Source organism: Dicentrarchus labrax, unplaced genomic scaffold (genome assembly GCF_905237075.1).
Source record: "Dicentrarchus labrax unplaced genomic scaffold, dlabrax2021, whole genome shotgun sequence".
Classification (NCBI taxonomy): domain Eukaryota; kingdom Metazoa; phylum Chordata; class Actinopteri; family Moronidae; genus Dicentrarchus; species Dicentrarchus labrax.
This window is the reverse complement of record NW_026136717.1, coordinates 14,481,618-14,495,748: the sequence shown is the minus strand read 5'-3', so window position 1 is coordinate 14,495,748 and position 14,131 is coordinate 14,481,618. Positions and strand designations below refer to the sequence as shown.

At 40.4% G+C, this 14,131-nt stretch overlaps 1 protein-coding gene and 1 long non-coding RNA gene across 3 annotated transcripts; one reads left to right on the top strand and one right to left on the bottom strand.

Annotated features, from left to right (window-relative positions):
• Positions 1-1,620: 1,620 nt before the first annotated feature.
• Positions 1,621-5,841, bottom strand: LOC127379180 (uncharacterized). 2 transcript variants are annotated; one of them, XR_007888266.1, is made up of 4 exons: positions 5,806-5,841; positions 4,649-5,069; positions 4,189-4,285; positions 1,621-2,894 (listed from the first exon to the last, which is right to left on the bottom strand). It is a non-coding gene; the product is annotated as an uncharacterized LOC127379180 (long non-coding RNA). The 2 variants fall into 2 exon arrangements; XR_007888267.1 differs by having other exon boundaries at positions 4,789-5,069.
• Positions 4,858-13,208, top strand: faah2b (fatty acid amide hydrolase 2b). The gene is made up of 11 exons (XM_051428456.1): positions 4,858-5,046; positions 5,836-5,918; positions 6,394-6,530; positions 6,729-6,938; positions 8,118-8,237; positions 8,352-8,487; positions 9,512-9,629; positions 9,716-9,835; positions 11,146-11,257; positions 11,637-11,825; positions 12,111-13,208. The coding sequence occupies exons 1-11, from the start codon at positions 4,858-4,860 to the stop codon at positions 12,284-12,286; spliced, it is 1,590 nt and encodes a 529-aa protein (XP_051284416.1). The 3' UTR covers positions 12,287-13,208.
• The last annotated feature ends 923 nt before the right edge of the window (positions 13,209-14,131 follow it).

The window sequence follows — 14,131 nt, the reverse complement described above, 5'->3', positions numbered from 1 at the left end:
TTATTTGACCAAAGAATCAAAGTAGGAAAATTAAAATTAAAATGAAAGTAGGAAATTATATCATAAGAAATCCACAGAGCTAAGAGAAATTATTTAGTTGTTTTTCTTCATACTGTTTGTAAACAATGTTTTTCATGTCCCAGTTTCACATTAATTTCAGATATTGATTGAATTATTTTAAATTTTAAAGGTCCGGAGTGCAACATTAAGGACGATCTATTGTTGGAAAGTGAATATAATAATAATAGGTATGTTTTTGTTAGTGTATAATCACCTAAAAATAAGAATTGTTGTGTTTTTGTTACCTTAGAATGAGCTGATTTTATCTACAGAGGCTGCAGGTCCTCTGCTACAGCATCCACCATGTTGAACCATCATGTTTCTACAGTAGCCCAGAACAGACAAACCAAACACGGGCTGTAGACACACAGCCAGAAAATGTTACTTTCTTTGCACATTTTTGCACAAACACTGAATTGCATTACTAAGCAGCTGAAACCTCTCAAAAATCTTAATTAAATGTAATTTTAGTGTAAAATTCCCCAGGATGTTTTACACACTTTTCCCACTCTGTGAAGAACAATCTGGGTAAAACATTGAGTACTTGTACTTTTAAGTAATGAAAATTGTCGCTTAGGCACACAAACAGACACACACAGTAAGCTCTTTAACCCCAAGGGGAAAACATATCAGCCTACACTGGTCTCCAGGGCAGAGTGAAGGTGCAGGAAAGTGGATCATCGTTCCGTCTGAAGGGAACAGTAAAGTAAATTACTGTCCACTCAGAGATGACTGGAACCAGACGGGGGGGGTGTTTCCTCTGTTATCTCATTAGGAGAATTAAATATATGTGATCCATTTGGTTGTTTCCAGGGAGAACAGTGAGTGCTGGAGTTAAGAGTCAAAATACTGAGCTATAGGTGGATTGCATGTGTACGTATATCCTGTGACAGAGACAGGAAGAAAGATGGAGATCAATACAAAAGTGCCCAAAGCCATCCTCTGTTGTTCCCTGACCCAGTATCATTTTACCCCGAAGGCTCTGCATTCACAAAGGCTTTACCTTCCCATAAAGGCACATGCTAAAGACACAACATAATCTCTAAATAATGGGCCGTTAACTGCAGTTACATTGGCTTCATGCACTTTCCCAGACAGCATGCACGTCTCCTGCAGCTTCACACAGGGATACAAACATTGTCGATTGCGTGTTTTCTGTTTTTTTCCCCTCTTGTCTCTACATGCCCGGTAGTTTTCTGAGCCTCGGGTTTCACCTTACAGGTGAGGAATGATCTGTTTTTCTCCACTTGGTTGGGATTGTGATTCCGAGTAACCCTTTGAGGAGTATTTATCTTTTAATTCTGTGACTGTCACTTCATGTTGTCAACAGAAAATACAGTTTATAGGTAAGTATTGCCTCTCAGCTATGTGATAATGGGTTAACAGGCAGTAAGTCACAAAACGTTGCAACATTTCAAAGTGTGCAAAACATCCACTTCCTTCAGTTGGCAGGATTTTAACTATAATTTCCTGCCTCTATGGGTTACTTCTTAATCTCAAAACTGGCCGTGAAATGAGGTCCCTCCTGAAATAAGAGGATCAATAAATAGCTCAGCAGGGTGTTGACGCCATTCTGTGGATTTTATTGATTTCACATTTCTTTTATTCACATAGTTTCATGACTAATGCACAAACCCCCTCTCATTAGTTATTAACACTTTTCAGGCCAGTGTAGTGTTTTCTATCACAAAGATGCTATCAAGCAGCTCCTTTACAAGTTTTTATACAAACATGCATCAGTATATATATATTTATTTTATATTACTATTTTTCAGTGTACTTATTGTTTTCCACCACTGATCTTTAACCACGCTGGGTCTGTTTATTTTGGAGGAAGAAGAGAAATGAAGCAAGAGATATGAGATATGAGATAAAAGGCAAGAACGGGCAGATAAGATGTTATCAAAAGCTGCTTTAGGTAAAGTTTAAAATGCAGTTTTAGTCTTTCAGTCGGTTAAACAACATAATTCATTGGATGTGCACAGTGTGATGATTGGGTTGGTGGTGCAGGATGAGCTGACTGTAACAAACACTGTCAGTATGGATTCTCCTCTAACCCACTGACCTGCATTGCAGAGGCAGTTTTTTCTTCTTCTTTTTGCTACATGATCTGCATGTTCAAGTAGGAATTAAAGTCTTTATCAATGCTGCCCTCTAGTGTCGACAGACTGGTACTTCATTGGAGCCTATTTTGTCTAAATAATGTGTATTATATTGGATTATAATTATTATATTAATGTGCAAGCTAAAGGAGGATCTACTTTTAATATGTCATACACAGCTGGACACTCTCTATTAAAAGTAGAAACACTATAGTCTAAAAGTACTCCATTACAAGTAAAAGTCCTGAATTCAAACTTAAATATTATCAGCAAAATGTACTAAAAGTTAAAGTCAACTGTGCAGAATGGATCTTTTCACAGCGTCGTATTATTACAGAATATTATATTTTTTAGCGTTTTAATGTTGTAGTTCACTCATGTGGGGCAAATGTTAGATACTTCTATACTATACAGCGTAGATTTATAATACTGCATCTATCATATAAGTAAACACAGGTAATGAGTTGCCACACACACACACACACACACACACACACACACACACACACACACACACACACACACACAGTATGGTCCTGTTATTCTGTGTGGGCGAGGGGGCTGTACTAACTAACTACAACACACACTACAAGATCACAGGTTGCCACACGACTGCTCCTTCCAGGTATAGAACAACAGGCTATAGAAGGGAGTGGCGCTCTGGTTATACAGCCTGTACCTCTCAAAGCAATTGGTCAGTGCTGTTGAATGACAGGCTTGGCTCCGGCTGACCTACAAAACAAGTGACTACAAGTTAACCCACAGGAACAGAAGCAGGAACTTCAAACATGTCCAAACTTTTACGCACAGAATCAATTAGGAGTTTGTGCTCGGACTTTATCAGTGGCAGAAATATTCACACTTTGAATAAACACTTAGTCTGCTGCACTCACATTGTCTCTTATCTCTTATTCCAAAAGTAGGAGTGTTCATGGTGATGAAGGAGCACATCAGGACATATAGCCAACGTCCAAATTAAATGTGTTTGCATGTATGAGAGAGAAATGTGTCTCTTTTGGGTTATTATGTGGAACATTATAAGGTTTGTATGGAGATTCTGGCTTAAAGCATGAAAGAGTATGAAGAGTTGGAAACGTGGGGACGAAGGAGGCAAAATGTAGAGTAAGCTGGGTGATTAATTGCATTGCTTGAGTAATGGCTGGGAGCTAAACTGCATAGCTGTCTTAACTTTGCATGGAAATAAGCCCAAAGCTGCAGTAGGTAACTAGAACATGAACACAATGTACAACATTTTGCATCCCTCGCTTCTGCTTGGATTAAACAGGTCACACCCACAGCAGAGCAGAGGGAGTCGGCCTCCCCTCATAAATTACTCCCCCACTGTTTGTGATGTTTTAATCTTATATTTAATTGTATTTTTATTACAGTTTAATTCTGGTCTGTGTGAATGTTATCTCTAAATGTACAATGCAAATACCAGTTTAACACAGACAGTAAAGCATTCATACTTTAAATTCATAGGTTACACTTTAACTTTAGCTGTAGGCTGATATGGGTCATAGTCATCCTAGACAAAATCAATCATATACTGTATTCCGGTCTTAATTTTCAAAATAAAACTCAACTATTCCTACTAATGCTGAGCAGTTGTTTAAATGAAATGTCTCTTCAACAACTCATGGTAACAAGCCAAAAAGGTTGCTTTAATCCATAAAAATGTATTGTATTTTATAAGCTTATCTAATGTTTTATCTTAATCTTAAACGTAACTGATAACTAAAGCTGCGAAATCAATTTAGTGGAGTAAAAACTACAATGTTGGTGTCACGTGTTGTCAAATTTCGCATATTAAGTCGGATTAAATTTTAAAAAAAAACGAGTTAAAAAACAGAGATTAAACCTATAATTTGATGATCTGTTATGGCCACATTTTACACTAAGTGATAGACGTAAGGTAAGTGAAACAAGACATGTATTTGTATGTATTTCTATGATGGCAAAGGCATCACATAGTTGTCCAATATTCATGAGTGGATGGAATAAGGGATACTTGTAGTCGTCTCACCCTGTAGTCTGTGAGCCAGTGCTGATTCAGAGGAAGAGTCACTGAAAGGGAAGACCTTCTGGACCACGAGCAGAAAAGTTGAACGCAACAAGTTGATCTGCAATTAAGAAGACAAAGACTTCCTCATTCAACACAGGAGAAGACACAGCCTTAATACACCCACACCACATCCGAACATTGACATATCACAGAACAGACTTCCTGCTTCATGTCACTGATATCAGACACATCCTGTATCTCATTAAAACACCATTAAAGTATATAGCAGGGCCTCTACTATCTGTGTCTGTCCTTATGATACAAAAATGACTACAACAAGGTTACTAACATCCTAAAAAAAACATCAGGGCATAAATCAAGAGTACATCCACTTCTTCAGGCCCCACTAGAAGCATACAAAGGGGGGAAAAAAATAAGTAAAATCTAATTATACTTTAATAAAGTACTTGAGTAAATATACTTGTTGCATTTCACCACTGACCAGCAGAAATAAACGTCGCTATGCTTTTATTTTGAAGGTTCCGGTGGTCAGCCTCCCTAACCTGCGCTCACTTGCTGTCTCACGCTGTGCTGACATATATATCACAGCCTCTGTCTCACCAGGAGGACGTCTTTCGTTGACAGCAGGCTCTAAATAAACCCCCCTGTCTTCCTCTCCGCGGTGGAAACATGTCTCAGGGCCTCCTGGACAAGCTCTATGTGTGGTTCAGCCGGGCGCTCCTCGGAGCCTTTTCCCTGCTCTTCCAGCTGTTCTCCCCTCGGAGACCGGCGATGTCCGGGAAGAAGCTCCCGGCCGTCAGCAACCCGCTGCTGCTCCTGTCGGCGACGCAGCTCGCCAAGAAGATCCGGCGTAAAGAGGTGTGTACCCGAAGTGGCGACTGCTGCAGGACACACACTTTGTTTACCTGCAGTAGTCTCTTCTTTAGGTTATTGTTTGTTTAGAATCACTAAAGTTGCACAAGCTGTTGTTGTTATTAGCTGGTCTGTAGATTTCCAATAATAAAACCCTCTTTACAGCCTCTGCTCAACTCTTTGGAGGTCTTTTTCCCCCTGGAGTTTATTTTCTTGTGCAAACCTCCAGCTGTGTAATAACATACAGCTTCTTATCATTAAACACACAACATAAAGTGGGGATAATAAAATCCTACAGTGACATACAGTAACCCGGCTGCAGGTGCTATATTAATGTTAATAAAACACAGGTATATGTTTAATACTGCATTATTGTTGTAAGGCATCCTCAGTATATTGCAGAGGGGGAGACAGTCGATTAATCAGTTAATCAATCAATTAGTCGATCATTTTAATAATAAATTGTTCATTCATGTTATTTTTAAGGCACAAATTAATTCATTTCAGCTTATAAACTATAACCTTATGTGATAGAAAACCTTCTGGATGTCACCTGAGATGCTATTTATTAAATATTGTAAACTTGTTATTAATCAATTGATTAAAATTAGAACAGTAATCTACCTTAAAAGAGTCTAAATCTACTCATTTACAAAGAATAATCTTTTCCTTTTCTTCCTCCCCATTTGTAGGACGACTTGTTTTTCTGGTCTGTGACTCTATTGTGTGTGTGTGTGTGTGTGTGTGTGTGTGTGTTTGTCTCACCTATATATTCTATATTCTGTGTTTCTGCAGGTGTCAAGTGTAGAGGTGGTTCAGGCTTACATAGACAGGATCCAGGAGGTCAACCCTCTTGTGAACGCTGTTGTAAAAGACAGGCAAGAAAGACTCATTCCTCCCAATCTGATGCTTTTACTTTGATCTTTTACTGTTTGTTGAGTCGATTAATCGATCGGCAGAGAATAAATAATCGTTTTGCTTCTCAAATGTGAGGATTTGATGGTTTTCTTTGTTGTATAAGATAGTAAACTTAATATTTTTGGGGGTTTTGGACTGATGTTTGGACAAATAAAGACATTTAAAGACGCTACATTGGGCTGTTGTAGATTAAAACAGGCATTTGTTACTATTTGAATCTAGAAAATAATCATTAGCTGCATCTCTATTGTGCTCTTATGTTTATTTATTAATAATTATTTCTTATCTCCTTTTAACTTTACTGTGCAAAATTTACTTATTATTAGTATTAGTTGCCACATTTACAGTTTCCACTATAATCAATTTAAAATTTAGCCTTTTTAATCAGGAATTAAACAGAATTGGGTCAAATAGTTTACTTCTCCCTCCGTCCAGGTTCGATGCTGCCCTCCAGGAAGCGGCTCAGGTTGACAAGCTGATCGAGGAGGAAACTGGTGGAGAAGAGGTGCTGGAGGACCGACTGCCTTTACTGGGAGTCCCACTCTCTGTTAAAGAGTCTTACTGCCTCCAGGGTAAATTCCAGAAATCTTATCTCCTGTCAGTCATTTGAAACCAGGTGCTTTGACTACATACAACAAATAATGTGACGTGTTTGAGCCCCTTGACCCAGTTTCTGTTCAGTGGAGACATCGTAACTTGAACATGTTGTGCTCGAGATGAAAATCAGCATTTCCAACAAATAAAAAAGACTTTTATTTTCCATTTTACAGGCATGCCCAACACTACAGGTGTGGTCTCCAGACGAGGAATTGTGGCCACCGTCGACGCTCCGCCGCTGGTCCAGCTGAAGAGGGCGGGGGCCATCCCGCTGGGCGTCACCAACACGCCTGAGCTGTGTATGTGGTGGGAGACCCACAACCACCTCTACGGCATCACCAACAACCCGTACGACCTGGAGAGGATGGTTGGAGGAAGTTCAGGTTAGCAACTAGTTGGTTTAACGACTCAGTGGTGAGTTGAAGGGTCGAGAAGCATTTATTCAGAACTGCTTATTGTTGGAGTGGCCCTCCCTGATAATAATAAAACACTGCAGACAGACACACAGACAGACACACAGCACACACACACACACACACACACACACACACACACACACACACACACACACACACACACACACACACAGAGGCTCTGGTTCCTTAAAGGGGAAATCTGTTTACAGGTCTTGCTTTAGGTTTAAGAACAGTCCTCAAGTTTGAAGATGGAAACACTTTTAAGGGTGTGGAAGTAAGAATTGAGACCTCTGTAGCCCATTCCTCATCTCTGCTTGAGGTTACGTGTGTGAACAGCGGGTTGGACAGCTCGAGGCTACATTAGCTGTTATAACCATAGTTCACCCAAATCTCCAACCGGTCTAGTTGCATTTATTGACAAGAGTGTTGTGGGAGCGCAATGTTAAAGCAGTGGAGTACTCCTTTAATGCTGACATGTTATATTGTGTTGATTAAAAGGCCAATTTAATATTGTTTGTCTACTTAAATGTATAGTTTATTTGAGTCAGTTATACTGTAGATCTTTGTGTTTCTCAAGTGATAATAATTTAAAATATAGGTCTCTCTTTCTCTTTAAATGTATTTATAAACAGCATTGAGACAGAGTCCCTCTTTTGGATTGACTTTACTTTTCAAATGTGAAATCACCGCAGGACAAACTCTTTTCTGAAAATCTGTGTTTTTATCCCTTTGAAGAAAGCAGGGAAGGCTCAGCTGTCAACACAGGACTGTATTTAATGTCAGTCAAACTGCATGTACATGGGTCAGAGGTCAATTACCTCACTGTTTCTGCTACACTTTACGCCCCACGGGGGAAAAACTGCAAGTCATGACAAAGCCTCAAGATGTGCAGATTTAGGTGGAACATACCATAAAGAAGTGGCAGTGCAACAAACAATGGAAAATGACTTAGAGACCATAATAAGAACTGTGAAACTTAAGCTTCTTTCTCATTCTTACTGTATTTCATTAATGTTGGAGTTGGGAAAGTTGCATTCAAATAAAATATACTTAAGTCCTTCACATGTTAAAGAACCTAACCCGAGGGGGAAAGCATGGAGAAGTTAAATCCACCAACGTATCTCCTCTTTCCTCTGCCTGCCTCAGGTGGGGAGGGCAGTATACTCGGAGCAGCGGGCTCGGTCATCGGCGTGGGCTCGGACATCGGCGGCAGCATCCGTATGCCGTGTTTCTTCAACGGAGTATTTGGCCATAAAACCACTCCTGGTAAGAGAAAGTAAATGTTATATTAATGCAGCTGTTTTTCCCCCCCAGTTATTGAAGGTTTAAAGAACACATTTATATACCAGAATTCACTGTAACTGTGATGTGTTTCTGCAGGTGTCATCACCTGTGAGAACCAGTACCCTCCTGCCTCTGGCAGGGACAAGGAGTACCTCAGCCTCGGTCCCATGTGCCGCTACTCTGAGGACCTGTTGCCCATGCTCAAGATCATGGCAGAACCCAACACTCACATGTAAGTTTAAACCTCCAAATACACCCTCAGTGCTCCAGAGAAGCTTTTACTGACGTGCCTTTGTTTGCTCTTCTCTTAATGAAGAAATAGTCTCTGATATAACTGGTTCTAGCCTTTAGCAGCTGCCATTGTTGTTTTTGCACTAACAGTCACCTCTCACACACGTCGTCACACACACCTAGTGTTCCTTATAGGACGCTGATCAGTCTGATCTGTTGTTTGGGCACAAGTGCTGAAGTCCAGCTGCCCAGCAAGGATGCAGTTACACCACTGAAAATTCCCTAAATCACAGCCAACAGGGAAAAGTTTTCATGCATCCTGGAAAACCTGGAACTTTAGAGACTTTCCAAACAACACCTGGAAATGTTTTAATAAATGTATAATATCCTGGAAATAACCTTTTTTGTCCTGGAAATTTAAAATTATATTTTAACCTGTGCTGTGGCCAAAATAATGTTACGGTTGAAGGATCGTGTATTAACTACATTCAGTTACACCACTAACACACACACACACACACACACACACCTCAATACTTGCTCCCTCCTCGTGTTTCACATGATGATTTTAAAAATAGAAAATAAAAATGGGAGGCGTATTTTCGCCTCCTAGTTATAAAATTAGAAATACCGTCTCCAAAAATGGTTGCAAAATGCGGCTAAATGGTGGCGGTCTGGAGGCCTGACGCAGCACACACTGCTATCATAGGCTTACTTGCAGGCAACGGGAGGGAATATATATCCTTTAAAAGCCTACTATGAGTTTTTCTCATACAAGCATTTCAACTGAGATCCACTAAACCCTTTTAACCGGACAGACTTGTTGTAAACTTCTTGATGAATGCAGAAAGAAAACAGACGGGGGAAAAAACAAGTTTAGCAGAAAGTGAAATGCAGAAGTTGCCGTGCTTCATTTCAGTGTCATATTTAAACTCTAAATTCCCCAAGATTCACTGTGACTCGTCCAGCAGGTCTGGACCACTCTGTTGTTCCCTCTAAAGTTATTTGTTTACGCGTGTACACAGGTTGTCCTTAAACACTAAGGTCGACCTAAAGAAGCTGCGGTTCTTCACCGTCCCTGACGATGGCGGCTCTCCTTCCACATACCCTGTCAGCAGAGAGCTGGTTGAGATTCAGAGCAAGGTTTGTTGAATCCATCGCTCAAACACTGCAAAACGAGGAGGAACTGGAAGGTTTCTTGGAGTTAAAACCATCTAAATGTTCTGCAGGTGGTGGAGCGTCTGGAGGCCGACCTCGGAGTGAAAGTCCAAGAAGTGCGTTTCCCTGAGCTCCACTACGGGTTCAGGATCTGGGACACCTACTTGGGTCTTTCTGACGATGAGGGCAAGGTAGGTCCACCGGATCCAGAGCAGTGTGACCCTGCACGTCTGTACAGAACAGTGATTGGCAACTGACAAATCTGTGTTTGAGTAGTTTTTCTGGTTGTAGAATAAAGATAAACAAACATTACTTGCTTTGCTTCTGTCAATAAGACGTCAAAGTGAAAGAAAACAGGCTGAGTCTTAGTCACAGCACCTATTGTAGTCGGCTGCCCAGAAATGGTTCACTAATCTGTTGAGCTGCGCCACACACACACACACACACACACACACACACACACACACACACACACACACTTCAGTTAGTCTTATTACTACTGCCATGCTATTACTTATTCATGGTTTCTTGGTATGAAATATTTAACTGCAAGTCTGTGTTCAATTTAAGACAGTAATAGACCTTTTTCACAGCGGGCCATTTCTGACGTGAAGTAGTCGGGTAGAAACAGTTGTTACCGATGCTATTAATAAAGGCTCTGTTCCATTTAGTGTAGCACAGCTTTTCCAGTGGATCTCTTATAAAAAAAACTTCTCAGATGGTTTTAATTAAACATTTTGAGGCTCAATACTTCACCAAAGTAGAAGAAATTAGTTTTCTCTTCTTTCCTCTCCCATTAATCATCTCATGACCCCTCAGATACATTGTGTGACCCTCTGGAGGTGGTCGAGGTTGACAACCACTGGACTCACTGCTACTACAACTGTATATAATGTAGTTTTAACCAGCTCCACCTCAACTAACTACAGTTAAATGTTACTTACACACTGAGTCTAATCATTGAATATAAAATGATATGTCAATCTACAGAATGGGCACTTGATGCTTTTAAGTACATCAATAATACTCCTGTACTTTAACTTAAAAGGTCCAGTGTGTAGGATTTAGTTGCAACCAACTGAGACCACTCGCCTAAACCCAAACGTGTAGGAGAAAACATAAGAGGCTTGGTTTGTCCGTCCTGGGCTAGGACAGGTCAGGTGATTATTCATTAATGAAAACATCCCTATATAACATATATGTTTTAGATCCTCCTGAATGTTACACATTGGACCTTTAACCTGTTTTTAATGAACACCTGGTACTGAGACAACACACTCACAGTACAGCAAGGACACTAGCACAGTTTACTTTTACCAGTGTGATAATAATCCCTCTACAACAGCCAGGACTCTGCTGGCAGCTGGTCCCCACATGACTTGTTGGTGAATGGGAACGGCGCAGCAGCAGTGTGTGGCCTCTGAAATATAATACACACACACTCAGTGGACTTTATGTGACCTTAGAGACAATAACCGTTTAAAATGTTTCCTTCCCTTAGCCTCCAAAGCCGTTTGCTCAGCTGATGGGGGAACCAGGACGACCCGCGTGGCCTCTGTGGGAGCTGCTGAAATGGATGGTGGGAAAATCAGATCATACGATTCCTGCTATCGGTAAGATGGGGAAAAAACTTTTATGATTTATTTGAGCTGGTATTAATCAATTAACTTTGACTTTCATTTTTAGTTCAAGATTTAAATTTGATGGGTGCAGTAAAATGTCCATTGTTGCTTAATGAAGCTGCAATATGATGCAGTGTTCAAATTAAATAAAGGAAAATATGCATTATTAAATAAATTATCATATGAATAAGTTCTGGAATATATAAATGAACCAATAATTTGTGAAATAATAAAAAAATGATTGATATCCAACTCATTATGAAAGATTTTATCAGTTATTTTCATAATGTGGTTTTATTGGATATTTCCAAAATAAAGGCAATAAAGTAGCTATAAGATTTTCCATTAACTGAACTGTGACTGTCTTCAGTTATGGGCCTGCACGACATGCTCCGCGTGTTCAAGCCCTCGCCCTACATCATCAAGCAGAAGGAGAAGCTGCAGAGGGATGTGGAGGAGCTGCTGGGGACTGACGGTGTTTTTCTTTACCCGTCGCACCCCAGAGTGGCTCCCAAACACCACCACACACTCTTCAGACCCACAGACTTTGCCTACACAGGTCAGTCCCGCACTCAGGTGTTACATACAAGTTGTTCTTTGAACATTTCCTACAGGCTGAAGCTTGATTTAGGAAGCAGAATGGCTCTTAATTCTCAATTATTACACATTATTTGACAACGGCCAGTGAATTCTGGAAGAACAAAACTAATTTAGGTTCAAGGGTACTGATTCTGGGTTGAGTATAAATATACACAATATTTCCAGTTACAGGACATCTGCTGACCTCCAGTGTCAGACAGCACTCCAGTCCAGCATTAAACCACTTCATCTTCTCTATCCGCAGCTATAATCAACACCCTCGGCCTGCCGGCCACGCAGTGCCCTCTGGGTCTGGGTAAGGAAGGCCTCCCACTGGGCGTGCAGGTCGTTGCTGGGAAGCTGCAGGACCACCTGACCCTCGAGGTGGCTCTTTACCTGGAAAAGACGTTCGGAGGCTGGAGGGACCCCGGAGCCAACTAAAAACAAAAACCTCACACGCTAACAGCCGTCACCAAATCTCCAGAGTGGAGCTGGTTGGATTGATGGCTGTCAGACTGACACACTGTCTGCCTCGCTGCTTTCTGTAGTACACAAATACCAAGAGGTATAATCCGATCGCTGAATGTTGATGTGGAAGAGATTGATTGTTGCACTAAAGAAGAGTCGGTTGTTCCAGTAAGTGTTGGTCATGATTTTATAATTTAGGTTCGGTGACTGTTACGTCATGAGAACATTTAAAAAGAAGGTCGACTTTTAGATTTGTGAAAATAGCTTTAATTGAGCATTCACATTATCACACAAACAAGGCTGTTTAGTTATCTTTTATAGAACTTGGACAATTAATTATTTTAATTCTGTTTTTTTAACGACTGGTGCCTGTAAAGTTACATGTGTATTACTAACAGTCGACCTACTGTTGCCGTTTTTGTCGCTTTACATGAGAAGTACAAGGTTTTAAATGTCCTACACACACACACACACACACACACACACACACACACACACACACACACACACACACACACACACACACACACACACACACACACACACACACACACACAGGTGTTCATATTGTTCTAACTAATGAGACTCAGGTTCACACTTGGCGGAGCTCAGCTGGGAGTTTCCTAATGTTACCGGACGCCATTAAAGAATCATAAAGGTGTAATTTGACCTGCGTGAAGAACCCGGTGTGGTCGGGACATGCTCACACATCCAGAATAATCAAACACCTGTGTATTGAGTGGTCAGTACAGGACAGTAAAAACAGAAACATGCAAAAAACAACTTAACTGTGTGGTAATGTGAATGTTGCATAATAGCAGTTAATCAATTGTGGTGCCTGTTATATGATGAGACTCATTTGTTTCAGTTCATAATTAAAAAAGTCTGAATCTTTTTTTCTTTCATTTGTCTACTTTTTATAATTTGGTGCCGTTTTTTGCAGCAGGTCTGTTAAACACACTCCCGTGAGGACGTGGTTGTTGTTGTTAGACGTGTGTATATTAGGATAAATGGAATGTAATATTCATTTTGAAAACGTTTTTTAATCTACACATCGCCTTCAATGGAGCCTGACATGTTTCTACAGTAGCCCAGAATGGACAAACCAAAAACTGGCTCTATATAGTGTTATTAGTTTCACAGCTACTGGGGTTTCTCTCCTGTGTTTGGAAAATGAGGGTGAAGTGAGTGAGTTGCAATCTGCAACTACAGCACTAGATGCCACAAAACCCCACACACTGCACCTTTAAATACAATATTAAAGTAAGCTGGTTCTCACTTCAGCAAAAATTTACTTCAACTATTTGTCAGTGCAAACCATTCAACCATGAGCTGGACGTCACATATTTTCCTAATTTAAAAGGAATAGTTTCACATTTTGGGAAATATGCTTATAAGCTTTCTGGCGGAGACTTGGATGAGAGGATCGATACAACTTATGTCTTTGTGGTAAATATAAAGCTACAGCTTAACTTAGCACAAAGACTAGAAACAGGGAAACAGCTTGCTTGGCTTTGACAAAAAGGTAACAAATCCACCGACCAGATGCTCTACAGCTCTCTAATGAACACATTTTTTATCTTGTTTCATCTGCACAAAGAAACATAAAAAATCCACCAGGATGTTGTTTTATCAGGGGTTATGTGTGGGACTAGTTCTGGTCTGAACTAGACCTTTAAACCCAGCAGGTAAGTGTGATCACAAGGACACAGTTTAGTCCCATTTGGGCCAAAATGCTGATGTGAACCTGCTACAAAGGGTCTCTCTTCATGTTGATGCATGAGGAATTTAATACACTGGTCAGCATGTGATTATTCC